This window comes from Lepidochelys kempii, chromosome 5 (assembly GCF_965140285.1).
Source record: "Lepidochelys kempii isolate rLepKem1 chromosome 5, rLepKem1.hap1, whole genome shotgun sequence".
Lineage (NCBI taxonomy): Eukaryota > Metazoa > Chordata > Testudines > Cheloniidae > Lepidochelys > Lepidochelys kempii.
In genome coordinates this window covers 16,775,796-16,803,002 of record NC_136384.1, presented here as the reverse complement: position 1 = coordinate 16,803,002, position 27,207 = coordinate 16,775,796, and the positions used below count along the sequence as shown (strand labels likewise).

Sequence of the window (27,207 nt, the reverse complement as noted above, 5' to 3'; positions counted from 1 at the left end):
CGTGATATCAAAATCAGTCGACATGACACTGTAGCAGGGCAGTTACCCTGCTCCTGGGAGAAAAGGTAGGCTGATTGGAGAAGTGGCCACAGCTGGGGCCACATCTAATCAGGTCACAGCAGGCCCTGATAAGAAGGGCTAAGGGTGGAGCTAGGTCACAGTCTCTCTCCAGCCTTAGAAGGAGAAGGACCTAGCTGCCTGGGAATAGGGTACCTGAAGCAGAGCAGTGCTGGGGAAAGGCAAGAGGAGCTGGGGAGCTCAAGCCTGGCAACTCCCCAGTCTGAGGCCTTGCTAAAGGCCAAAGCAGATACTGGGCTGGGAGGTGCAGCCCGGGAATAGGCAGAGGCAGTTGGTCTGACCCCCTTGCCAATGATGAGTGGCCATTACAGACTGCAGTCTGCCCCAGTGAGAGGGGGCTAGATGATGACTGGCAGTAGCCACTGAGGCAAGGTGGGTGTAGAGGGTTGGGGGAGACCCAGCGTGTGGGGGTACTGCTGGGGCAGAACCCTGAGGAAAAGGGCACTGGGGTCCAGAAGGGACATAGGGGGCCTGAGGCAGGCGAGACACCAGCCACCAGGAGGTGCTCTGAGTGCTGGAAGAGCTAATTCCCAAACAACCAGCAGGAGGCGCTGCTCCTCTGAGTCTTCCTGCTGTTACAGACACCTGTGAATTGTTTTAGGCTAAGCATTCTAAAACTGTCCAAACCAGCATTAAAAGCCATCACAGAGCTATTTTATACTCCCCAATAACTGAGCTACCAAACTTAAATTGTTGGTTTGTTGCAAATGTCTATGACACTGACTAAAGGTGAACTGACTCCTAGCTTCAATTTTAATAAATATGTCAAAATCTAAGAACTTTGGTCTTCAAGGGGCCCATGAAAAGTACAGGCCTCCCTGTCCATACACCGTGCAGCTGGTCTCTTCTACAATGGGGCATTTCTCCTTCACTAGAGACCCTGGGACTAATCAAAATTCTAAGTGGTTTAGCAGGCTCTAGCTCTTTCTGTTGTATGTATTTCAAACATCATAAAGCAGAAACCGATAAATGCAATGTATCTTTGTGAACGCTAGAAGGAGTGCAGGGAAAGAGAAGAGAGGAGAACAGCACGATTAAGGTTAGAAGCCAAACGTTATGCAGCTCGCTTTGTTTTTCTGTGCACACAGGGATCTGGTCCTGCTCCCATTGACACCAGTGAGGCAGGCAAAATGTACAGAACACAAGCTTAAACAATTACTTCATTAAATAAACCATTTAGCCAAGGATGCATGTCATGATACATTACGGTAGGCGTCACGAGGTGGCGCTGTTATATATAATCTTTCCAAATTCTTTTTCTTAATGTGCAAAGCAAGTTTTTATTCATGGAAGAAGATGTGCTGTGTTGTTAGTTTGGGGGCATGCAAGCTGATATGTGGAGGGAACTGTGCGAGCAGCAGGAGAATTTACTGTCTGCACTGGGTTCTGCTTGAAAAAGGGCTTTGGTGTTGGGCTGAGGTTCCTAGGAGATGGGATTGCCCCGAATGCTCTTTGCCCATCTCATTTCAGAGCTGATGTACCTGCGTAAATAAAACAAGTCCTACTCAGCATATACCCAGAATCTTCTTCACTGATTTCTCCACCACTAGGAAGCCAACTTGCAAAGCTTGGGAAAGTCTGCTACAACTCAGGGAAGGAGCAATGCTGGTGTGAGAATGGGGACACTGGTGTCAGAAAAGACAACAATACAATAATATACTTTAAGTCAGAATTATTATTTGTATTACATCAATGTTTAAGGCAGGGGTTGGCAACCTTTGGCATGTGGCCCATCAGGGTAATCCGCTGGCGGGCCGTGAGACATTTTGTTTACGTTGACCATCCATAGGCACGGCCCTCCACAGCTCACAGTGTCTGGGAACGGAGAACCACTGCCACTGGGAGCTGCGGGGGGCTGTGCCTGCAGACAGTCAACAAAATGTGGATTACCTTGATGGGCCGTGTGCTGAAGGTTGCCGACCCCCATCTAGGGACCCCAACTAAGATCAGGACCCCTCTGTGCTAAGTCCTATACAGACAGAGTATAAAAGCTAGCCCCTGCCCTGAACAGCTTGCAATATCAACAGACAAAAGAGACAAAGTGTTGTGGGGGGGATGGGGAGGGAGAAATAGAACATACAAGCAGAATGAACATTGGGATGATTTGCAAACAGCATGCTAGGTCCTTGATTTTTCTTATTGTTGTTACTTTGTTTCTTTTAAAAAAAAATAATTGGAGGGTATTAGCTGAAAAGAGACCAGGAATGCAGAGGGCCATTACACGGGGTGTTATAAGAAGAAAGGGAGCACAGAGGGCATATGAACTGAGCCTGAAGTCAAGAGTGGGTGAACTGTGAATGAATAACCAATTATCAGAGGGCAAGGATAACCCTGAGCATGTGGGCAAGACCCATCAGCCAGACATCTGGGAAAGAATTTTCTGTAGTAACTCAGAGCCCTCCCCACTTAATGTCCTGTCACCGGCCAATAGAGATATTTGCTACTCGCAGTCGCAGATGGGCCACATGCCCATGTAGGCAGTCTCATCATACCATCCCCTCCATAAACTTACCAAGCTCAGTCTTGCAGCCAGATAGGTTTTTGCCTCCACTGCTCCCCTTGGAAGGCTGTTCAAAACTTCACTCCTCTGATGGTTAGAAACCTTTGCCTAATTTCAAGCCTAAACTTGTCGATGGCCAGTTTATATCTATTTGTTCTTGTGTCCACTTTGGTGCTTAACTTAAATAACTCCTCTCCCTCCCAGGTATTTATCCCTCTGATGTTTTTTATAGTGAGCAATCATATCTCCCCTCAGCTTTCTTTTGGTCAGGCTAAACAAGCCAAGTTCTTTGAGTCTCCTCTCATGAAATAGGTTCTCCATTCCTCTGATCATACAAATAGTCCTTCTCTGCATCTGTTCCCATTTGAATTCATCTTTCTTAAACATGGGGGGACCAGAATTGCAGACAGTATTCCATATGAGGTCTCATCAGTGCCTTGTATAATGGACTAACACTTTCCTATCTCTATGGAAATACCTCACCCGATACATTCTAGGACGGCATTGGCCTTTTTCTGAGCCACATCACATTGATGGTCATAGTCATCCTGTGATCAATCAATACACCCAGGTCTTTCTCCTCCTCTGTCACTTCTAACTGATACGTCACCAGCATATAGCAAAAATTCTTATTAGTTCATAAGTACATGACCTTGCACTTTGCAGATTCCTTCTCTTGTTCACAGGAGGGAACCAATCTCATAACCAAAAAAATGTTTGTATCAGCAAAGTGATAAAACACATTCTGCATCCCTGCTGGAGCTTTGCTGGGTGGAGCAGCACCGCCTCATCTTGACCTAACACACTGCTCTGTTTTTTTAAATATCAAATTTACTGTAAGTTTGCTGCGCTGGGTTGGCAGAGAACAAGCTGAGAATGTGTCAACTTGTTTGTACCTCTAAATCCAAACCATCCTTCTCACCAAAAATGGACTAAGCTATTGCTGTAAACAGCTAACCTCAGGGAGTGGATGGCTTGGGAGTTAGTGATGGCCTTTAGAGCCTTTGTCAGAAGGCTACCAGTTCAAATCCAGAAAAGGTCAGTAGGAATAGGTGTTCAGTGGCTTCTGTGAAGCACGACTGGTCGGTCTCAGTCCTATTCTGAGTGGACACACAATACCTTCCCTCACAAAGGGCACGCTTGTTGGCAGTGCCCCAAGAGGCAGAATACCGATGGGGGCACATCGGCAGCATGCGGCAGAGGGGGAAGCCTGCAGAACTGCTACTTGTGCTATACCCGCTTTGTGTGTAAACAGAGGATCCAGCTCATCAGGGCTATTAGTCTGGCACCTTTCACAATCTGTTTATTGACTAAGGGCTTGAGAATCTATGGAAAGATCCCCACTGACTTCAGTGAGCCCTGGATCAGACCCGTAATATGGTTTAACTGAAAATCATGGGTTTGGCAAATCTTGAGGGTAGGAGAAGCAAATAAACATGCAAGAGTCTTTTACGATCAGGGGCCAAGGTAGGCAAAGCATGGAAAAGACGTTCCAAAAGGAGGGGCCCATTGTTCGAGCGTTACACAAAGACAGAGAACAGTTGCAAATAAGGCTACTGCATGCAGTTGCAAGTGGCCAGGCGGCATTTTTATTTTTATTCAATAAATTGTACCACCACATTCAGGGAGGCAGTGTGACCTAGTGGCTAGACCAATCAGGCGACCTTGGTTCTATTCCTGGTTCTGCCACTGGCCTGCGGGGTGACTCTGGGCAAGTCATTTCCCCACTCTGGGTCTCAGTTTCCAAACCTGTAAAATGGGAGCGATGACACTGACTTCCTTTGCAAAGCACTTTGAGTTCTACTGACGAAAAGCCCTGTATTTGTATTACAGCACAGAATAATACATGATATGCTTTTGCATTTCAAGCATTTTCTCTTCGGAGGACTGGAGAGAAGAGGATTCATGTTAGTTGCTTGGCTGTGAATTCTGTTCTCAAGGTAAAAACAATAAATCTGATTCTGGTGGTATTACAGATTACTAAAACTTCAATTTTGTGAGCTATTTTGGTATCCTCAGTGCCCTTTGATTTATCTGTAGCCTTCTCATTTATTTACATCCTCTGTCTCTCACGCCCCGCCCCCCATCTACTGTACAGATAGGCACAGAGGACAAAGGTCTAACAAGAGACACTAGCTTAAGAGCTGTTGTTTCCTATAATTGATTATCGTTATTCATTTAAATTGTTTAAGCATCTCAGACAGGCTACTGAGCTAATGATATTGATTCGTGCTAAGCACCCAAATTAAACTATATCATTGAAGCATGTACGAAAATCAATTAATCCAGATGTAATTATAAAGAGGTTTACAATGGTCTCTGTGAGCAAAATCATGCAATTGTCTCTTATGGTCTATTTACTTGGGGCCCAAGACCATCAAACATGCTGTGTACGCTCAGAGTGACACAGTCAGGGACCATATGGGCACCATATGTGTTTGTGCAGCAGGGATGGAGAAGCTAACCTGAGCGGCTATGCTGCCTGCGTACACAAACAGCCTGACCTGCAAACAGCTGTAAACCAGACTGCCGGTCACAGCCCTGATTTAAAAACAGACTTGTAAAGAGAGCGCCAGGGCAGATCCTCTATTGTAGACAGACGCCTGCCCTTCTCCTTACACTGAGAGTTGTGTGTCCATGTAGAGAGGATCCCTCTCCTGAAGTGGGCCTTAAGGGCTGAGCACGAAGGCCTGGGTAGGTGGGATCTCTGTGCCATACCTTGGCTCTGTAATCAGGGGAGCAGGGAGAGATGCCATGTCCACAGCCACAGAAACATTTTTAGAGTGGCAGAAACAGAAAATCAGTAAGAGCTAGTGGTGTTAGGTTGCCTGGTCCACGCTGCTGTCAGAGCAGGAGTATTACATATATATGTACACACACTATGGTGCTTGGTCAGGTTTGAGTGATTCAGACAATTGGGTTTTCATCAGTCCTCCCACCGGGATGTTGTTGCACAGTATAATGTGCCTCAGACCTGGCCTACACACAGCTTTGTACCAGCACAACTATGTTGAGTAGGCGTGCGATGATTTTTTTTTAACTCGATATAGTTATGCTGGTACAATTCCCAGTAAAAAAGTGCCTGACGCTGGTATAGTTTATGCCTCTTCCCACACAAGAATAGGTACACTAGTAAGCACACTTTTACTGATATAACTGTATCCATACTATAGGGGTTAAGAACATAAGACTGGGCATGCTGGGTCAGAGCAAAGGTCCTTCCAGCCCAGTATCCCGTCTACTGACTGTGGCCAATGCCAGGTGCCCCAGAGGGAGTGAACCTAACAGGTAATGATCAGTGATCTCTCTCCTGCCATTCTGCTCCACCCTCTGACAAACAGAGGCTAGGGACACCATTCCTTACCCATCCTGGCTAATAGCCATTACGGACTTAGCCTCCATGAATTTATCCCCAGTTCTCTTTTAAACTCTGTTATAGTCCTAGCCTTCATAACCTCCTCAAGCAAGGAGTTCCACAGGTTGACTGTGCACTGTGTAAAGAAGAACTTCCTTTTATTTGTTTTAAACCTGCTGCCCATTAATTTAATTTGGTGGCCCCTAGTTCTTATATTATGGGAACAAGTAAATAACTCTTCCTTATTCACTTTCTCCACACCACTCATGATTTTATAGACCTATCATATCCCCCCTTAGCCTCTTCTTTTCCAAGCTGACAAGTCCTAGCCTCTTTAATCTCTCCTCATATGGGACCCGTTCCAAACCCCTAATAATTTTAGTTGCCCTTTTCTGAACCTTTTCTAATGCCAGTATATCTCTTTTGAGATGAGGGGACCACATCTGTACGCAGTATTCAAGATGTGGGCGTACCATGGATTTATATAAGGGCAATAGGATATTCTCCATCTTATTCTCTATCCCTTTTTTAATGATTCCTAACATCCCGTTTGCTTTTTTGACTGCCGCTGCACACTGCGTGGACGTCTTCAGAGAACTATCCACGATGACTCCAAGATCTTTCTCCTGATTAGTTGTAGCTAAATTAGCCCCATATTGTATGTATAGTTGGGGTTATTTTTTCCAATATGCATTACTTTACATTTATCCTCATTAAATTTCATTTGCCATTTTGTTGCCCAATCACTTAGTTTTGTGAGATCTTTTTGAAGTTCTTCACAGTCTGCTTTGGTCTTTGGGGCTATATTAACTAACCTTGTACAGTTAACATGGTACAACTTTTGTGTGTAGACACAGCCAGTCGGGAAAGTTTTCTTTGTACGTAGCCTAAATTTTAACTTTTGTAGATGTCATCCTATTACCTCTAGCTAATAGAAAACCCTTACAGGAGATGGAGCATAGATTAGTGGTTAACCTACAAATCTGATAGGTTGTGTCTATGTCTACCACCGATGTTGTACAGGTCACTACACACCTCTCTATGCTTCAGCTTCCCCTCCTGTAAAATGGAAAGAGTAATACTTACCTTACAGGGTGTTATGGAGATTAATTCATTCATGTTTTTAAAATACTTTGCGATCCCCTGATAAAAGGTGAATAGAAATACTAAGTACTACTCCTAGGAAAAAACAAAGGGACAGGCGTTTTTTGCAGTTTTAATTTTGATCTTCACCTGTAAACTAAGTATATTAGCATTATGGGGTCTACTAAGGAGTCATAAAATGGTGGAAACCAGAAAAACAAGGAGCCAAGCACTATTTTAAAGTTTTGTCTAATATGGTTTATGCCAAATCCTGCTGTCTTGGACTATAATCTGGTTTGGGTTCTAAAAAAAACAAAGTAGGTTTCAGGTTTTGTAGAGCTGTATTTCTGAGGGTACGTCTACACAGCAGCTGGGAGGGTACTTTCCAGCACAGGTAGTCAGAGATGTGCTAGCTCTACTTGAACTAGTGCCTAAATGGCGACAGAGGCAGTGACTCGGGATAGCCACCCAAGGACGTACCCAGATGGTCAGGAGGGTTACTCAGGCAACTACCCTTAGCTGTCGCCTATGCCACCATGGCCACACCGTTAACTGGAGAATTTACAGGGGGGGGAGAGAGAAAGAAACAGAGAGCGACACATACACAAAGACAAGGGCAATTTAAACTATCTCTTCTAAGCAACACTGAATGCTTAATTGTAGCTTTTACAGGAGAAATATGGAAGTTGAAAGCTTTGGTCCTTGGTTGAAATAAAATAAAAGGGATGAAGAGATCCAGAGTGGCTGCAGACCAAAAGTCACATGGCTGCAGCATAATGCAGTGCACTGAAATATTTTTGAAGAAAGGGCTGTTCTACATTATTAATGGATCTGATGATTTATTTAGAAAAACCTATGCTGGGCTGCTTATGAATGCATTAAACTGCTCCTGTCTTTCAAAATAATAATAGGCAGTGATAATGACAATAGAGAAGGGAGACTATTAAATACCCCAGGAAGGAAGATTATCCATTTCATTCTTGAAAAAAGTACTGAATGTCCCAGCTTCATATAGTGCTGAAGTTTTAAGCTTCATATAGTGCTTAACCAGTATTTAGCAGGTGATATGGCCCCTGCTTCCTCCAGTAACAGTTTAGCAAATACATTGGATAAAGATTTTCTTGAGAACGTCAGGATATCTTCCAGGATTTTACTGCTAAAATGTTGTATGTTTCTATGTGGGGCTACAAAACAATGATCCTGTTTTGTTATAGGAACATAGGAGTAGAAGGGACTTCCAGGGTCAACAAATCCAGTCATGTCATATGATCAAATCAAATGCACCTTTAGATTTCTAGTAACTACCCGTTCCATGCAGAGTTTAGCAGCCATTTTGTTCTCAGAGCTGGCTCTAGCTTGTACTAGCAGAGAAACATGCATATTGCACAGTAGCTGCTGAAGTCAGTTGATACCAAGCCCTGCTCTGTGGCAAGGGCATTGACCAAGACTTTCCATAGTGACTAGTGGTTTTCGGTATCTCTATGTGTGAGTGCCCAACTTAAATTACCTTAAAGGAACTTGCTTATGTAAGCAGGGGAATAGTCCCTCTATTGTGGGGAACTTTCCTGGCTTCTGCACTACCCTGGTGAAGTGGGCTAGCGAAAGGATCGGAGTCCTCGCTCCCATTTCCTTTACCCAGTGGCCTCCCTGCCCTTGAGGACTCCCCTTCCACTCTCCTGTCTGGCAGAGTCCTCATAACCCCAACAAGGCTGGGCCCAGGATTCCTGGGGGGCTCGACCCCCAACCCTGCTGTGGTCACCTAGGACAGGGGCTAGGGTGTCCCCACTCCAGAGTACTCTCTCTGCACTGGGCACTTCTCTGACCCACTGACCATTACATACAAGTTAAAGCAAATGCAAGTTATTTAATCAACAATTTAAAAAAGAATAAGTAAAAATAAAAGGAAACACATCAACCCGCTCTGTGGCAGGGAACATCACAAACAGTGTCTCTGGAATGTCAGGGCAGTTCACAGTCTGCTCCTTGTAAGTCCCAGGCCTTCTTCCTAGGCCCTGGCTGTGCTACAGGGATGCTGTGGGTTGGACACTCGCTCTGGTGGTGGCTACATGCTCTCAGGCTCTAGGTGGCAGGGCCCTTCTTCCCAGCGTTGCCCCCGCCCTGTCAGGGTTACATATCCCCCTCCGAGTCTGGCCTGCAGAGCCTCCTGGCTGAGGCATCTCCCTGTGCTGGGCCCACTGCCCAGGGTCCCCCCTCGCTCTCCCCAGCTGCTCATGACACCCGGCTCCGGACTGCTCCAGCCCCAGCTCCGGCTCTAGCTCCACTCTGCCTCAGCACTGACCTGCTTCGTGGGCTGCTTATCTGGCCCCTCTGGCTCTGGTTGCTGCAGCTCCCCTTCCAGGGCAAGTCTGCTCTCTTTGGGCTGTGCCTCTGGCTTTGGGGCTGCAGCTCTGCTCCCCAGCTCAGCTTGGGCCGCTGCTTTCTCCTTAGCTTGGCCCCACTCTGTCTGATCCAGGCAATTCCAGCTCACACGTAGGACGGGACCCTCCTGACTCCCTGATTAACCTGCCCACCCTGTCATTCAGGCTGACCTGGAGCATTAGCCTCTCCCCATTGCTCCCAGGGACTGGCAATCTCAGGGTCCTGATTCCCCATCGACCCTTCCCCATTTTAGTACTGGGAGCTAGCAACTAAAACACCCCCACTGCATGTTAGTAAGGGGGCAACAGTCCCCTTACACTTAGGCTTAGCACTTTCTAAAAATCAGGGCTCCTTAATGTGTGTCAAGGTAGGCACCCAAAATCTTTCGTCGCTTGTAAAAATCTTGGCCATTTCTAACCTTTTCTAAACCTGATCCACTTCCACAGAGACTAGCCTCATGCCTTATTCATTCTTTTTGTTTTCCTTAATCAACAAGAACTCATTTTAGAGTGGACATGCATGTTTTGAGTTAGTGTACGGAAACAGAACTCTTGCTAGCATAAAGACAGCAAATGCCAGAGTCTGAAAGGAAGCAAAACTCTATCCCAAACTTCTGATGTGCTCACTAGTAGCCTGTATTCTCTTCTATGCAGCTTAGAACAATTTCAGACTTGTTTTCGGATCACATTTTTATTTTTTGCACAGGTTCTCTGTAACTACACTCTTTTGCTATGTTTTTATTGTTTCGTTTTTAATTTCATGCTTCTTTCTTTATTACTTGCAGATATAACTTGTCAAACTCCCAACCAGCTAGGGGCAAAGCTGTGAAAGACAACCAAAATCGTGTCTGCAAGATTTGGGGGCATGTTTGTTTACCTGGGCAAAAGCCTCCATTGATACACGCCATACAGGTGCTCTTTCAGTGCATTTCCAGAAGTGTGACCCTGAGGAGTAGTGGTCACCTCCACAATGTGTAGCAAAAAACCAAAATGATGTCAATTTTTCATCTTGCCTTCTACTATAGTCAACACAGCAGGCCTGTTTCTGAGCTCTCTTTTACGGCTGTTAATCAGAAGGTTTCCACTGGAGCTAATGGAGATACAGCCAGTGGTGAGCTGGAGCCAGTTCGCACCAGTTCGCTAGAACCGGTTCTTATATTTAGAAGCCCTTTTAGAACCGGTTGTTCCGTGAGGGACAACCAGTTCTAAAAGGGCTTCTAAATTTAACTGGCCAAAAGTGGCGCCTTAGGCACCAACTCCATGGGTGCTCCAGCCCTGGAGCACCCAAGGGGAAAATTTGGTGGGTGCAGAGCACCCACCGGCAGCTCCCCGCCCCGCGGCCGGCCCCAGCTCACCTCACCTCTGCTCTGCCTCCTCCCCTGAATGCGCCGCCCCGCTCTGCTTCTCCACCCCCCACCTCGGCTTCCCGCGAATCAGCTGTTCGCGTGGGAAGCTGGGGCAGGCTGAGAAGCAAGCAGTGGCTTCCCGCTCAGGCCCAGGGAGGTGGAGGTGAGCTGGAGGGGATTTGCGAGGAGGGCCACCCACGCCACAGCAGGTAACCCACAGGGGAACCGCTCCCCGCCCCAGCTCACCTCCGCCACCCTCAGCCTGAGCAGGAAGCCGCCGCCTGCTTCTCACCTCCTCGGCTTCCCGCTGAACAGATGATTTGCCGGGGGGCAGGGCGGAGAAGCAGAGTGGGGCAGCGCGTTCAGGGGAGGAGGCGGAGGAGAGCGGAGGTGAGCTGGGGCTGGGCGCAGGGTGGGGAGCTGCCAGTGGGTGCTCTGCACCCACCAAATTTTCCCCGTGGGTGCTCCAGCCCCAGAACACCCAGGGAGTCAGCATCTAAGGTGCCACTTTTGATGTGGTCAGTGGGGGGAGCAGCCGCTCCCCCTGCTCCCCCCCAGCTATGCTGCCCCGCCCCTAGGAGCCAGAGGGACCTGCCAGATGCTTCCTGGGAGCTGCCCCACGTAAGCACCGCCGGGACTCCCCACCTCGCCCCCAGGCAGGTGCCTCTGGCTCTTAGGGCTGGGGTGGGCACCCACTATGGTAGCCCATGAAACCCTCCTGCCCGGTTCTGGGGGCAGTCAGGGGACAGGGGAGGGGGGTGCATCAAGCAATGCAGGGGGTTGGATGGGGCAGAAGTCCCGGGGGGCGGGGGTGGGCAACAACCCCCTCATGGGGTGATGAGGGAACCCGTTGTTAAGATTTTGGCAGCTCATCACTGGGTACAGCAATATGAATGCAGAATCACACTTCATATCTGCTGAACACTAAAGTGGGTTTTCCCTGTGAGCAGTAGGACACAATTTTGCAAAGGTGCATGCGTGTGTTTACACCAGGGTAGTATTACCCTTTGACTTAAATGGAACTACTCACAGTGCAGAAGGTGACGCAGGTGTATAAGTCTCTGCAGGACTGGATCTGAGATATTTTATAGGAGACAGTTTTTAAATTTAGGGGTTTTTACAGCTGGCTTTCAAGAATATTGTAGAAACCGTCATTGCAGGGTGACAGGATTCTGGCAGAAGAGCAGCAGGCACCAATCGGCATAAAGCGAACTTCATGTCCTTTCCAAAGTGAAATGTTATTGGTGGAAATTTTGTAGCAAACGTTAGGATGTTCCTTCTCACAGCAGAGGAAAAGATCTTTAAGATACCGACCACAATTCAAATCCACCACAGAACATAAACCTCTTGGATAGGGCCATGTCATCTTACTAGAGTTGATCAAAACTTTTCATCAATTTTTTTTTCCAAACAAACGAGAAATTTTTGCAAGAAAGCTCCATTTTTGTGGAAAACCCAAACCTAAAAAGTTTTCAGCCTTTACTGTTTGATCAAAAATCTGAAAAATTCTGATAGACCTAAATCTATAGATAGATACAGACAGATTACAAAACTGAAAACTTTTCATTTTCATGTAATTGTTTTCGTGGAAAATAAAATCCATTTCCTGAGCAGCTCTAGTTTGTGCTGGTCCTTGAACAGTGAGGCCTGATCCTAAGTGCAGGCTCTATGCACTGCAGTAATAAAAATGTTTAATGATAACATGTTCTGGGGCATTCCGTGATCAGTTCAGTTCCCAGGGGATACAGACGTAACAAAAGCCACCATCACAAGCAGGCAGAGTTACTAGTGACAGAATGGAAATGAAGACAGTGAACTATCTTCTCACTCTTCGAGCCTATCTACAGTAGGGGAATTTGCACAAATGCAGTTGCACGAGGGACAACTCTAATGCTGCACCAGTGTGAAATGGGGCTTGGGCAGGTGCAGCTTATGCTGGTCAGAGGCATTAGCTCTAGCACGAGGTATTATAGGACACTCGCACTGCTGCAGCTTGTGCTGTTCCTGACTGCAAGTAGACAGGGATTCAGCTAAACATTTGAAACCGCTTTAAACATTCACTTGAGACGTAGAAGCAGGGAGGGGAGTAGCAAACAGGAATTAGAAACCTACCAGCAAACAGCATCTTTCCTGTGAGCATTTCCGCCAGGATGCACCCTGCCGCCCACATGTCAATGGCTTTGGTGTAGGCGTTAGGTGAGAGGAGCAGGCGTGGAGATCGATACCATTTAGTTACTAAGCCTTCAGAAAGATAACCCTGAAAGATTAAAAATATACAGGTCTATATAAATAACTTTGGAAAACACGTCATCCATCCCTGCCTTTTGCTGTCTAATCGCCGGTGAAGGGATGAGTTTAGAGCTCGTAATCCCAGCTTGGAAAGATTTTGCTTTAATTCGTCCCAGTTACATCATGAAGAGGCAGGCCGCATTTTTTCCCCTTTCAAAATGTCTTGAAAAAGAGGAATGCTGAGACAAACTATCGGTACTGTAGGAAACAGCAAGGCTGACATCCTCACTGTGCCTGACGGTGAGCGGTAAATTTAGTCAAACTGTGCGAGTGTGTATATAAACACACACAGCTGCACAGTGGTGATCTCCAGGTACCAAACTGCAGAGCCACACGATTGCCCCTTTTACCACTTCCCCTGCACTCTGACCATAAATCCCTCCCCACAGAAACGACCACTGCCTTTGCAAGTTACTGATAGCTTGTTTTAGTGATGGCTGGAGAGCTGCATTTACTGCTACTGACTGCCTACTGATTGTAGCCATGGCTAATTTAAATGACAGCATCCTATTATTTTCGTTACCCGATTCTGCCCGCCTGCCTCAGACTGTGTGCTCATTTCATCTTCTCTTTTAGACTGCAAGCTCTTCAGGATAGGGACTGTCGTTTACTACGGGTCAGCGTTTGGGGTTTTATACTGCTGCCCATCTCCGTAGTGTATAAGCACCTTCCACACAAAATCAGTAATGAAAGATAAGTGAACTTAAAATCGCAATATTATTTTGCATACAAACGCTATTTTAGCTACTTGTTAAAGGATTCAGAAATGTACCATATTAAATCCAATTCAGCAAAGCACTTAAGCACATGCTTAAAGTTAAACAAATGCTTTACTGAACTGGGGCTAGTTATAATTTTTTTGTGTCTCTGAAATCTGTACTGTGGACCTATTGTTTCTATGCAAAGCACCACAACATGAGAGTGGACGGACTGATAAATTTGATCCGTCAGTTCAACATTTTACTATTGATCTGTTTTTGGGTGGGGGGCAGCAGGGTTAAACAAAACTTAACTGTTCTGGTTTTTGTTTTGTTATTTTATTGTCCAAGCATTTAGAAATATTCCCAAGTTAAAAATCATCAGTAATGCACAGAAAGACACACCGCATATTTACTAAGCTCATTTGTTAGTGACTGTGTTTGTATACACACAGACATCAACACCTTCAAAGCGTAGATGAAACTGCAGCCTGAATCATAATGCTGAAGCTGTTAAATAGCTGACACTGCATAATAACTAGCTGTAGAGGAAGAAATCCTGAAAGCTGCATGTGTGATCCTGTATCTCACCTTAACTGGTACCTCAGAGAACATTAACTCTGATGAACTTGCAGGGTTTTTTAAAATACAATTCACTGTTGAAATTTTGCATGCATTAATCAGTTTTCTGCAGGGGCAATGGGCTTACATTTTATTCTTAAGTTTACATGAATGATTCATCAGCTTTCATAATACCAGCACATGACAATCTGCTAATCACTCCTCAGTGTTGTTAATATCAGAATAAAGTCTTGCATGGAAAGGGGGTCCTGATTCTGCTCTTCTCTACTTTAGGATCAATGGGCCAAATTTTGCTCAGAGTTTCACCAAGGGTTTGGGGTGCAGGATGAGGCTTTGGGCTGGGGCTGAGGGGTTTGGAGTGTAGGAGGAGGCTCCAGGTTAGGGCAGGGGTTTGGGGCCTCGGGTGGGCTCTGGGCGGGGTTGAGGGGTTTGGAGTGCAGGAGGGGGTGAGGGGCTGGAGCAGGGGGTGAGGGGTGCATGCGCTGGGTGGCGCTGACCTCAGGTGGCTCCAGGAAAGTGGCGCCATGTCCCTCTGACCCCTAGGTGCAGGGCAGCAACGGGAGCTCTGCATGTTGCCCCCATCCTCAGGTGCCGCCCCCACAACTTCCATTGGCCGTGTTTCCCAGCCAATGGGAGCTGCGGAGCTGGCTCAGGGTGGCACCTGCACTGTGGGTAGGGACAGCGCGCAGAACTCCTGGCGACCCCTGAGCCGAGGAGCCAGAGGGACATGCTGGCTGCTTCCAGGACCTGCGTGGAGCTGGCCGCTGCGGCCAACCGGACTTTTAGTGGCCCTGTCAGCTGTGCTGACCGGAGCTGCCAGGGTTCCTTTTTGACTGGGCGTTCCAGTCAAAAACCAGACACCTGGCCACCCTTGTGGGTATACATCACCAGACTGGCAGTGACAGACAGTGATTTGTAGTCATTAAACTACCCATCATTCCCAGTGATCAGATTGGACCTGCATCTCTCATGGCAGCACCCTAGATTCTGTGTTAGGTTCACCTGCTGCCCTTATCTTTAGTATGGAAGTTTAGCATGTCCCAGAATGCAGTGCTCCATCTTCCTCTAAGCATCATTAAGGTTGAGCATTGCTTGCAGGCCTCAGGCTGTATCTCCATATTAAATTATGGCAGCCACAGGTTACCCTATGTGACTCTGAGGTTGCAATTTTCCCACAGGCCACATTTCGCCTGTCTCTTATCTAATTCCTTCAAAACAACATCTCTGTTGTCTCAAGGAGACTCTGAAAGGAAAGCAGTGCGGAAGCTATTAATTGATGAAAGAGGAGACTGGGCTACAGGGAGCTTCATCCTCTGAGGTCCCTGGGATGTAGGAGAGTCCCTCATTACCAGGCAATTAAGCATTTCTAGTGACTGTTCGGAGGGAAGCTGAGAAGAGCGAAAGCAGAAGCCACAAGAAGCAGCAGCTAATTATGGGAATGGAGTTGAGCAAAAAGTGAAAGGCCTGCAGCAAAACAAATAACTCCATTAATCCAGGAGAAGATGGAAGTGGGCCAGCACAGAGGACAAGCATCAAATGAAGATATGGTGGGAGAATACCAACCATGTAAGAAGAACAACAGCACCCTCTCCTCTCCTGAGGAACATAAGTACATAAGGGGATTTAAGACAGACTTCTTGTGGAGATGGGTGCTGACCCTCTCCCCACCCCAAACTCTTGGGAAAATCAGATTTGGATTCCAACTTCACAGCTAGTCCCCATCTCTATAATGGGTCAAGTGAAAGCTCTAGATGTGAACACACTGAACTCTGGATCTGAACTGTCACAAACTGTCGCTGTCACTTTGCTGCTTGGTCCAGCCATCTGCTCTGCAGAAACAGGTCAAATTCTCTTAGGGCCCAATTCAGACACAGACTGTGACACAGATAAGTGCCAGGTAAAAGCGGTGTGCAGGACAGAACTTGGGAGGCCTGACCCTGGCCAAGTGAGAGCACTGCCGTGTAGTCACCGAGTTACCCCTGCCTAGTCATGCCCAAAAGGGAACACTGTAACTCAGTGCCCCATGATAGGAACAGTGTTTGTCACTCTCTCTTCAGACACCTCCATTTGTTCTCCACACTGTCCATTTTCACCCTGTGATCCTGTGAATAAAGGAGCTGGCGAGCTGTGGCCTGGACATCCCTTCCTAGCGCAGAGGACGATGCCTAGCATTTAACCATGCGGTGCCTGTGTGGAGCCCCTTCTAACAGGAGCCCTGCACCCGCAGGCAACCTGCTGCGCACCAGGGTCTGAACAGCAGACCTACATTACTAACCACATGGGTCTCTGCCACTTGAACTAAGTCCTCTCCCTGGCAGTTGTAGCAGCCTCAATAACCTCTTAAGGGTACCAGTTACTAGAGGGGGGCATAGAGTAGATAATACTTTTATGCATGTGCTTGTGAACTGACACAAAGCTACTCCGAGGCACATTAGAACCAGTGTGAATCCCTGCATCAGGTGCGACAGCAAGTTTGTGTGGCATGATCTTGGGTTGCTGTGGGCAGCATGGAAGCAAAGTGTGATTAAACGTGCACAGGAGATTGTCTTTGAGAAGCAAAAGAAAGAGACAATTTACCACTTGTGCTTGTGGGCTGTATGCACCATTGTGTTAAGCCGGTGTAGGGTGGGAACCCATTTATTTACAGGAAAGGTGAGCGTGGTGTCCAATGGTGAGAGGAGGAGATTGGGAACTGGATCTCTTGGGTTCTTTTCCCAGCTCCTGTAAGGTATGCACAAAAGGAAGAGCACAGCGACACAAAAGAGAATGCGTGGTGGTTGAACTTTTTCAACAACCTCCCCACTGCATTCCCCTGAGGTGGTCATTTGTAGACACTCCCTGTGCTTGCTGGTTGGTTGCTGAGGATGACATTTCGTTTTGGAGCCCAGTTTTTGCACAGATCCCTGAGTCTCTGCTCTGTGTTACAGGTGTGCTGTGTGTTTGTACTGACTGAAATAACAAAGAATCCTATGTTCTCAGAAGAGAGAATCTGCATTTTGACACGTGTTACACTCAGTCATTGATTCCTTGTGGGACTCTGAGCAAATCACTCAAACTTTCTGTGCATCAATAACCCCTTCTGTAAAATGGGTGTGATACTTCCCTGCCTCACAGGAGTGTGGGGAGGCTTCATTTGTAAAGCGCTTTGAGATCAGCAGATTAATCGCACTATTAAACTACCCCAAATCTAGAAAGAAAAGGTGCGAGGTGACATGTTCTTGTAACATGCCAGGAAACACAGAGTTGTATTCAGAATGTGCAAAGCAATCTAAAACCTTAGAAAATATATTTGTTCAATATGTGTTTACTCCTTCAACAAAGGGATCTCTAAAATGAGAGAAGATAAACATTCTCTAGCTGGGCAAAGGTCACCAGTTGGGTACGTCAGGGTCAGCAATTGAGAACACACTTGTTTATAAGAAATGATTTAAAATGTTTATTATTTGATCAGCCAAGTAAAGAAAAGGTCAGCTGTATAAATACATGATACCTCCTAAAAGGCCAAGATAAGAACAATTTAGCCATTTAAATGGCTGAGCAAAGCATAACCACGGCTTTGTTCTTCTCCCTGTCTAGGCAAAGAACCAGTCACCTCCAATTGGGTGTTGTTCAGCTGGCTCACTTACATTTGGGATTAGCCTTGGCTACACTATTCTTGTACTTGTTAAGGGTGGTATTTATGTCTGTTCCTGTATGAGGGCATTAATGGGGAAAAGGTGCTGAGAGCTCTTCTCACACACTTACCCCAAGAGGCAGGTAGAAGGGGAATAATGGCTCAGTGGTTAGATGCTAGCTCAGAACTGGGGAGACCTGGATTCAATTTCTTGTTCTGTTACAGGCTTCTTCTGCAACACTGGGTAAGTCACCTAGTCTCTCTGTGCCTCAGTTCCTCAACTGTAAAATGCGGATAATAGTGTTTCCCTCCATCACCAGGGTGCTCCGAGGATAAATACATTAAAGACTGTGAGGTGTTCAGATACTATAGCCATGTAAGTACCTTAGATAGGCATTATCTGGCGCAGAGCGTGAGGGAGGAAGAGCCAATCAGTGCTACCCCTTGTTAAGCTTCCCATGAAATCGAGATATCAACCCAGAGTCTTAGGATAGCTGAGAAAGAAATGAGCAGGAACTGTCAACTCTGAGGGCAGTACACTGTATCAGGATGGCACTAGAATGGGAATCAGGAAACCTAGGTTCTATTCCTGTCCTAGTCACTAACCAACAGTGTGACCTTGGGGAAGTCACTTCATTTCACTTCTATATATCTCTGTGTGTCCATCTGCGAAATAAGGCACCTGAACAATGCCCATGAGGCACCATGGCCCCACTATTTCAGTTTTTGATATTTTGCTGAAAACTTCTATTTGTGGGTATTTTGTGTGTCAGCAGAATGTTTACATTTTCCGCAGCATGCAGACCCTTGTAGCAAAATTTTATTTAGTCAAAACCGCACTTTTCCATCAAAAAAATTTTATCTGGAAAATTTTCAACCAACCTCACTAGCTCCTCCTTGATGTGTGTGTCCAGTCCCCATTACTGTCAATCAGAGTTATGCTTGTTTATCAAGAGAAATACTAGCACCGCCTTTAAAAATGATCATGAAATGGATTCAACTACTAAAAAGCCCAACACAGTATTGTCACTCATTAGGGCAACCCTGGATTATATGGCTTGTGATCAATGGTACATTATGATCCATTTTTATTGCATAAAAGCAGGGACAGCTAAATGCAACAAATGAAAAGGGAGAGTTTATATTTTTCCTGTCTTTCCATAAATGCAGGTTTTGTTCTGATTTCTAAATGCATGAATCACTACTTTAATCAACAGCATTTGCTATTAAAAGAATGCTGTAATTTCTCTCTCCCTAAGGTACAAATTAATTGAGACTGATTAGCTGAGCATTTGTTGTTAAATCAGATATAGCACACAAGCCCTGAAGTGTTATCAGATCAGACTATTGATTTTCAGACACTGCTATTATTCACTCCAACGCAGACACTCTCCTTTATTGGAAGCTATATAAGAAAATCAGCAAACGCTTGTTGAGTAACATATGGAAATAAACAATTTGGGGCAATTTGTTTTTCTATTCTCCAGACGCTCAGAAGTAATAAATATTATAAACAAACCAAGCAAACAGAATAACGAATCCAATATTGATTAGGCTGATATCGATCCTTATATGTATAACAATTCTGGAAAAACACAAATGGGAAAATAAGAAAACAGAAGCACATACAACCATCTGCGCTTCTCTTGTATATACACCCATTGTCTCTTGCCTTCTAGTTAGACTGTGCATTCTTCCAGGCAAGACTATCCTTTTGTTAGGTCTTTGTACATAGACTAGCACAATGGGGCGCCCTGGTCTCTAATAACGTCCCTTAGGTGCTACTGTAATACAAGCAACAAGAACAAAAAGACCCCCAACACTTCATTACAAGAAGTCAAAGTAGAATGAACATTCCTATGAGCAAGTGCCGTGAACCACAGCTCTGTACACTATTAGAAACTAGTAAGTATACAACTATCTTATACTCACAGTAAACCAGACTATAAGCATGAAATTGATCTCATTCACTGTGCTGGCCCTCTGCATGGATGAATTTCACCCTTGAGTCTGTGCTACTAAAGTTATTAACTAGAGATGGGCCTGATCCACAACCCTGAAGAAGTGACTCTATAACTGATAGAGCTAATCATCTGGTGAGAATGATGGACACTAGACCATCATAGATGGGTATTATCTATTCAGAAGAAAGAGAGCAGCAAAATGGCCAATGCAGATTGGGGCTACAGATGTAGAGACATCAAAAGCAGGGAAGTGACTGTGGTCCCATCTATGGGTATGTCTACACTGCAAGTGAAGGTCTGATTGTAGCATAGGGAAGCAAACTTTGCTAGCTTTAGTCTAGCTAGTACAGGTAACAATAGTAGTGTAGACATGGTGGCACAGGTTAGCAATCAGGGTATGTACCCAGGCTCCCCAGCAGGATACTGGTTATCAATGACCTAGATTAGAGATGTCTATCTGTGCTACAATCACACCTCCATATGCAGTGTAGACATACCCAATAATGGCTTCAGTGCAGTCATACCTGGAATATTGTATTCAGTCCTGGGCACCATATTACTAGACTGAGAATGACAAACTGGAGGAAAGTCAGAGATGAGACAAAAAAATAATAATAGGGGGCTGAAGTGATGAGCAAAGATTAAAAGATCTAAATCAGAGCTCAACGAGCTCAGCTAAGCAATGTCTAGGCTGGACATGACAGTTTAAAAATATTTGTAGGTTGCTAACACAAAGAATGGAGAGGAAGTATTGAGGGCAGTACCAGAGGGGAGAGCTAGGAGTAAAGGGATAACTTGGGCTAAATATCAGTGGAAACTTTGTGACAGCAACAGCTACTAATTTATGGTGCAGTCTCCCAAAGGACGTGCTGGAAGACCAGTCTCTTGGAGCACTTCAAACTAGATTGGACAAAGGACTGGGTGAGGCACACTGCGGAACAAGCTTGCATTGGCAGGCAGAGGGACTGGATGAGTCCCACCCACCTATAATTCCTATGAGTGGTAATGATACAGGTGAGACCTTGCCTGACTGAGAAACCACCCCGCTTGATCTCCTACAAATGCCGGCCTCTCGGAAACAGGAAGTCGCAAAGGTGCCACTCTAGCTGTAACTGCCTCAGTGTACTCCGTTACACTACCCACAGGCTCACCCCTCCATGGGCTGCTGAGGAGAGCCTTATGTTACTCCATAGAGGTCTTCTTAGTAGTCAGGAAGCTGCCTGTAACTGCTTGACCCAGAATGAGAAGCAGATGTTTTGCTTGCTGCCCCTTGGCATTGTTATCCAATCTTGCCGAATTAACTACTTTTTCTTTATCCCAGTCAGTAACATCCTAGGAACATCAGACTCTCTAGGACACTTAAACCTACCCTATGTCAGGCTGTTTCCCTCTGGCAACAGAAAGGTTCTAGCATCTTGTGCTGCATGTGAAATGACACCACACTCAGTGCACTACCTGTATCTAATTTAGAGCCTGCTCCTTTTCTCTTTCTCCCATGTGCTATTTATTAATTAGAAGAGCTCCCTGTAAAAATTCACCAAGCAGTTATATTGACCTCCATCAAATCCTTCCTTAACACTCACCTCTGCCTTGGGATCTACAACATACTCAGTGATGAGGCAACTGGAATGCTGTAAGTCAGTGGTTCTCAAACTTTCGTACTGGTGACCCCTTTCACACAGCAAGCTTCTGACTGTGACACCCCTTAAATATATAAAAAAGTGTTTTTAATTTATAACACCATTATAAATGCTGAAGGCAAAGTGAGGTTGGGGTGGAGGCTGACAGCTCGCGATCCCCTGAGGGGTCACAACCCCTGCTCTAAGTGCTGCTTATTATGCTAATTATAATCACCTCACCTCACTTATGTTTCGCTGCTTTACCCACCCGTTGCCTGTCATCATATGCCTGTAACCATTTGGGGCAAGGACTGTCTCTTACTAGGTGTTTGTACAGACCAGCAGTTCTCAAACTGGGTGTCGGGACCCCAAAGTGGGTCGCCAGGGCTAGGGTCAGACTTGTTGGGGCCTGGAACTGGGGCCAAAGCCAGAGGCCCACTGCTCAGGATTGAAGCCAAAGCCCAAGGGCTTCGACTTTGGCCCTCCTGCCCAGGATGGTGGGGCTCGGGCTTTGGCCCTGCCACCTGGGGTAGCTGGGCTCAGGCTTCGGTCCCCCTTCCTTGGGTCGTGTAATAATTTTTGTTGTCAGAAGGGGGTCGTGGTACAATGAAGTTTGAGAACCCCTGGTATAGAGCCTAGCACAATGGAGTCCTGATATCTGTTTTCAGAGAGTTTAATGCCAGAAGGGACCATTAGGCCATCTCAATGATCTGTCATAGGCCACAGTTTTTAACCCACCGCTTCCCTTGGTAGCTTGTTTCAATGATTAATTACCCTCACTGTTAAAATATTTTGTGTTTTATGCCTAATTTGAATGTGTTGAAATGTAGATAGAGTGGCTAACACAAGTGAGACCCAATCTGTGATTGAGGGCACTAGACACAGAACAGTTCTTCCTGGCCTTCCAATCTGTGAACAACCCACCTATAGGGATCTGATGGTTAAGTCCACTGGCTAGATTCTTGAACTGCACTAAAAGCCTCCTGTCCAAAAAAGGCACAAGCATCCATTCCCATACAGAATATCACCAACCAAAGAAGTATGCATGGACTCCCCTGTGTTCACAGATAGGGCTGAAACTGGGTTGGCACGTGTAGCCACAACATTCCCATGGTGATTCAATGTGACAGTTGCTATATGACACAGTCCATACCCTTGAAAAATGTGATGAACTCCCCACTCCCCTGTATTTTTCCAGAACTACATGCAGCTCTGCAGATGGAAAAATGTTATCGTGGCTTAACCTCTGCTCCCAAGGCAATACATTTGCTCAGTTGTAGGAAGATTATATAAGGGTTTAAATAATCTGGCTTTAGATAATTACGCCAGCTTTTAGATGTACTGGGTCAGAGTTTAGATAGTTATAGCAAAATTGACAAGGTAGAAAGGTTTTTAATCCTCTGTAGTTTTTGGTGTGTTTAAGTTTTCTCTGTTTTCGCATGGGCACACAGCCAAAGTGCCTGGATCCTACACACCCTGAGTCTCATTTATTTTAATGCCATGTATGAGCATGGACTACTTGCTTAATAGGGGGTTGCAAAATTGGACCATGTTACTTGCTGCTAATGCTTGCCTCTTCCTTGTAAGTCTGCCTTTTTTCTGGTATCACCACCTAACCTCCTCTCCCTAATAACAGACGTCACTTAGCCCTGGTCTACACTACGGGGTTAGGTCGAATTTAGCCGCGTTAGGTCTATTTTAAAATGAATGCGTCTACACAACCAACCCCATTCCGTCGACCTAAAGGGCTCTTAAAATCGACTTCTGTACTCCTCCCCAGTGAGGGAAGTGTCACGAAAATCGACCTTGCTGAGTCGAATTTGGGGTAGTGCAGACGCAATTTGACGGTATTGGCCTCCGGGAGCTATCCCAGAGTGCTCCAATGTGACCACTCTGGACAGCATTTTGAAGTCCAATGCACTAGCCAGGTACACAGGAAAAGCCCCGGGAAATTTTGAATTTCATTTCCTGTTTGGTCAGTGTGGCGAGCTCAACAGTACAGGTGACTGTGCAGTCCCCCCAGAATCGCAAACGAGCTCCAGCATGGACTGAAAGGGAGACACTGGATCCGATTGCTGTATGGGGAGAAGAATCTGTGCAGGCCGAACTCCAAACAAAAAGAAGAAACGCTAATATATATGCCAAAATCGCACAGGGCATGGTAGAGGGAGGCTACAACAGGGACACACAGCAGTGCCGTGTGAAAGTTAAGGAGCTCAGGCAAGCCTACCAAAAGACAAAGGAGGCAAATGGTCTCTCTGGGTCAGAGCCCCATACATGCCGCTTCTATGATCAGCTGCATGGCATTCCGGGGGGAGGCCCCCACCACTACCCCACCACTGTTTGTGAACACCTGCAAGGGGAGGAGTCACAGGCAACAGGGAGGAGGATTTTGTGGATGAGGACGAGGAGGAGGAGGAAGAGGAGGAGAATGCGCAGCAGGCAAGCGGTGAATCCGTTCTCCCCGGCAGCCAGGACCTTTTCATCATCCTGGAGCCAATACCCTCCCAAGACGGGATCCCCGACCTGAAGCCAGAGAAGGCAGCTCTGGCAAGTGCACATTTGTAACTATAGTACAGGTTTAAAAGCAACAGTGTTTACTGTTTGATTTGCCCTGAAGAATTGGGATGCATTCGCGGTCAATACAGCTACTGGAAAAATCTGTTAACGTGTCTGGGGATGGAGCGGGAATCCTCCAGGGACATCTCCATGAAGCTCTCCTGGAGGTACTCTGAAAGCCTTTGCAGGTTTCTGGGGAGGGCTGCCTTATTTCGTCCTCCACGGTAGGACACTTTACCACCATGCCAAGCCAGTAGCAAGTAGTCTGGAATCATTGCAGCACAAAGCATGGCAGTGAATGGTCCTGGGTTTTGGTCGCATTCAAGCAACATTCGGTCTTTATCTTTCTTTGTTAGCCTCAGGAGAGTGATATCATTCATGGTCACCTGGTTGAAATAGGGGAATTTTTGTAAGGAAACAGTAAAAGGACCCCGTTCATGCTGGGTTGTTTGCACTTGGCTAAAAGGGATCACCCCAGAGAATAGCCACACTGCGGGGGGGAGGGGTGAAGGGGTCATCCCAGAGAATAGCCACGCGGTGGGGTGGGGGAAGGTGTGTGCTGCACATCCACCCGAAAACTGCAGCTGCTCCTTTTAAATGTGAAACCCAACCGGCATTGCTTGCTATGGGAAAGGATGGCGCTGCAGTTTGAAACCATTCTCACATGTTATGAACGCGGAAGAAGCCAATCCCACGTACCAAAAGGCTTACCATGGCTGCCTGGAAACCAAATTCTGTTGCCCAGCCTTGTGTGATGTGTCACCATACCGGCAGGCGCTCAATATAAAAGACAAAATGCGACCTTGTACCTAAAGCTCACGTGCTATCTGCTGTGAATTAGTTGATTCCCTGTGAAAGAGTCTCCCTTTTGTTCTCAGAAATGTATCATCTTAAATTTTACTCTCCCTTTTTATCTCCCCCCAGGTGCAAATGTTTCTATGCTCCCTTTTTCATCTCCATCCCTGAGATTATCGCAGATTAGAAGGCCAAAAAAACGCACTCGCAATGACGTGTTTTCCGAGCTCATGCAGTCCTCCCGCACTGGTAGGGCACAGTTTAATACATGTAGGCATTCAGTGGCAGAGGCCAGGAAAGCACTAAGTGAGTGCAAAGAGCAGAGGCAGGAAGCGATGCTGAGGCGAATGGGGGAGCAAACAGACATGATGAAGCATCTGTTGGAGTGGCAGGAAAGCCAACAAGAGCACAGACCCCCACTGCATCCATTGTATAACCACTGCCCTCCTCCCCAAGTTCCATATCCTTCTCACCCAGACACCCAAGAACGTGGGCGGGGGGAGGGAGAACTCCAGGCACCCAGCCACTGCACTCCAGAGCATTGGGAGCTTAACCCAGAATTCCAATGGGCAGCGGAGACTGTGGGAACTGTGGGATAGCTACCCACAGTGCAACGCTCCATAAATCAACTCTAGCCATGGTATTGAGGACGCACTCCGCCAACTTAATGCACTTAGTGGGGACATACACAATCGACTGTATAAAATCGATTTCTAAAAATCGACTTCTATAAAATCGACCTAATTTCATAGTATAGACATACCCTTAGACTCTCCTCGCCAGCCTGGGAGGACGGATGTGTGGACAGCAGAAGGCACAGAGTGAAAAGGCTCAGAAGATACATTTTTAGGTGGGATACACAAGAGGGAGCCATGAATGTAACAATACCTAAAACACTTTAGGATCCATGATCCTAGCCTCACCGATGTCAGTGGTAAAACTCCCTTTGGCTTCAGCATGGCCAAGATTTCACCCCGGATGTACATGAAATCACTCACCCATCACTGAAATGCCACTGCCTAGAGGCTACAAAGTGGCAGACTTTGCTCAGAGAGAAGAGAGCAACTTATCATGCACCACACTGGCTAATCTCTCATGATGGACTATAAAACTAGTGTGGAGCTGTTAAAGTGTATTATGCAATAAATACATCTTTAGAGAGTGACTAGTCTCTATGTTTCTGGAAAGCAGATACTGCATTTAAAGGTTCAGCCATTCGGTCATTTTCAGTTACTTGCACTTCCATCTCACAGTGTAGCTGCCTCTACCATTTGGCTTTCATGGGGCAAATCCTGATTTTAAGGATCTCTGGAGTTCACAGTCAGCCAGAGCTCCAAGGTCCAGCCAAAAGGCAATTATTAATCTCTCTGTCCCCCGAGCCCATGCCCAGGGGGCCGAGTCTGTGAGCAACCATTGTTTTTGTTAAAAACGACAGCGGCCTACATTTACTCAAAGGCTTGGAATACTGCATTAGAAGTAGGTTCAGGAGAGTAAATTAGTGGGGGGAGTTCAGGTGAGACTGGCAAAGATGCAAATGGAGTTTAGTACCAGCCCCACCACATGAAATATAAATATGCATACACAGCCATGGCAGAGCAACAGCAAATTCGATATTAAGATTGCATATGTCTTTCCACAATAAACCCACCCTTTGAGTACATCATAACTTTCTCAAACTTTCACATTTTGGAGCTGAAATATACCCTGGAGTATCATTAAGAGACACTGTCAACTTGAAATCTAGATAATTTAAAAATAAATTATTTAAAAGTAGTTTCAGGTGCCCCCATATCTTTTTTTTTTTTTTGGATTTTTACAGTGTCATTTTCCTATTTTTTCCCCTCTGGGCCACTATTATGCCTAAGGGCCCAGATCCTCAAAGGCATTTAGACACAAGACTCCTATTGATTTCAATGGGAGTTAAGCTCTTAAATAACTGAGGATCTGGGTCAAGATCCACACAAACAACATAGAAAACTGACTAATTAGCTACAGGGAATTAGTGAAACTGACTTGTGGTGGGGGCCCTCACCCCTGCAGCACTCCCCTGGCAACCCAGTGCAGCATCACCATAATATCTGACTTAGTTCCCTCTAGTGAGCTTTCAATAAGTCCCATAAAGCTTATGTATATTGAACGGTACCCCGTCACAGGTCTGTCTAGTTTATTTAACCCAAAGGTAGAACATTATACAAATAGGCCTCCACCTCAGCATCTCTAACTCAATAGGGAAGAGGGCTGAGTTAACCCCCAGTGGTCAAACCACAACAACCCTTTCTCAGAACAGCAATGGCTAGGTTTTGCTGAAGTCGGCATTCATAGCTCCTCCCTTGCAGAGCCTATCCCAC

At 46.1% G+C, this 27,207-nt stretch overlaps 1 protein-coding gene across 9 annotated transcripts in view; it reads right to left on the bottom strand.

Annotated features, from left to right (window-relative positions):
* MAPK4 (mitogen-activated protein kinase 4) overlaps nucleotides 1–27,207 on the bottom strand; it is a 158,641-nt gene that overhangs the window by 19,538 nt on the left and 111,896 nt on the right. For all 9 annotated transcript variants that reach the window (XM_073343546.1, XM_073343538.1, XM_073343535.2 and 6 more), the window contains one exon: nucleotides 12,853–12,997. In XM_073343546.1, coding sequence (XP_073199647.1) covers nucleotides 12,853–12,997 — 145 coding nt within the window. The remainder of the gene's footprint in view (nucleotides 1–12,852; nucleotides 12,998–27,207) is intronic.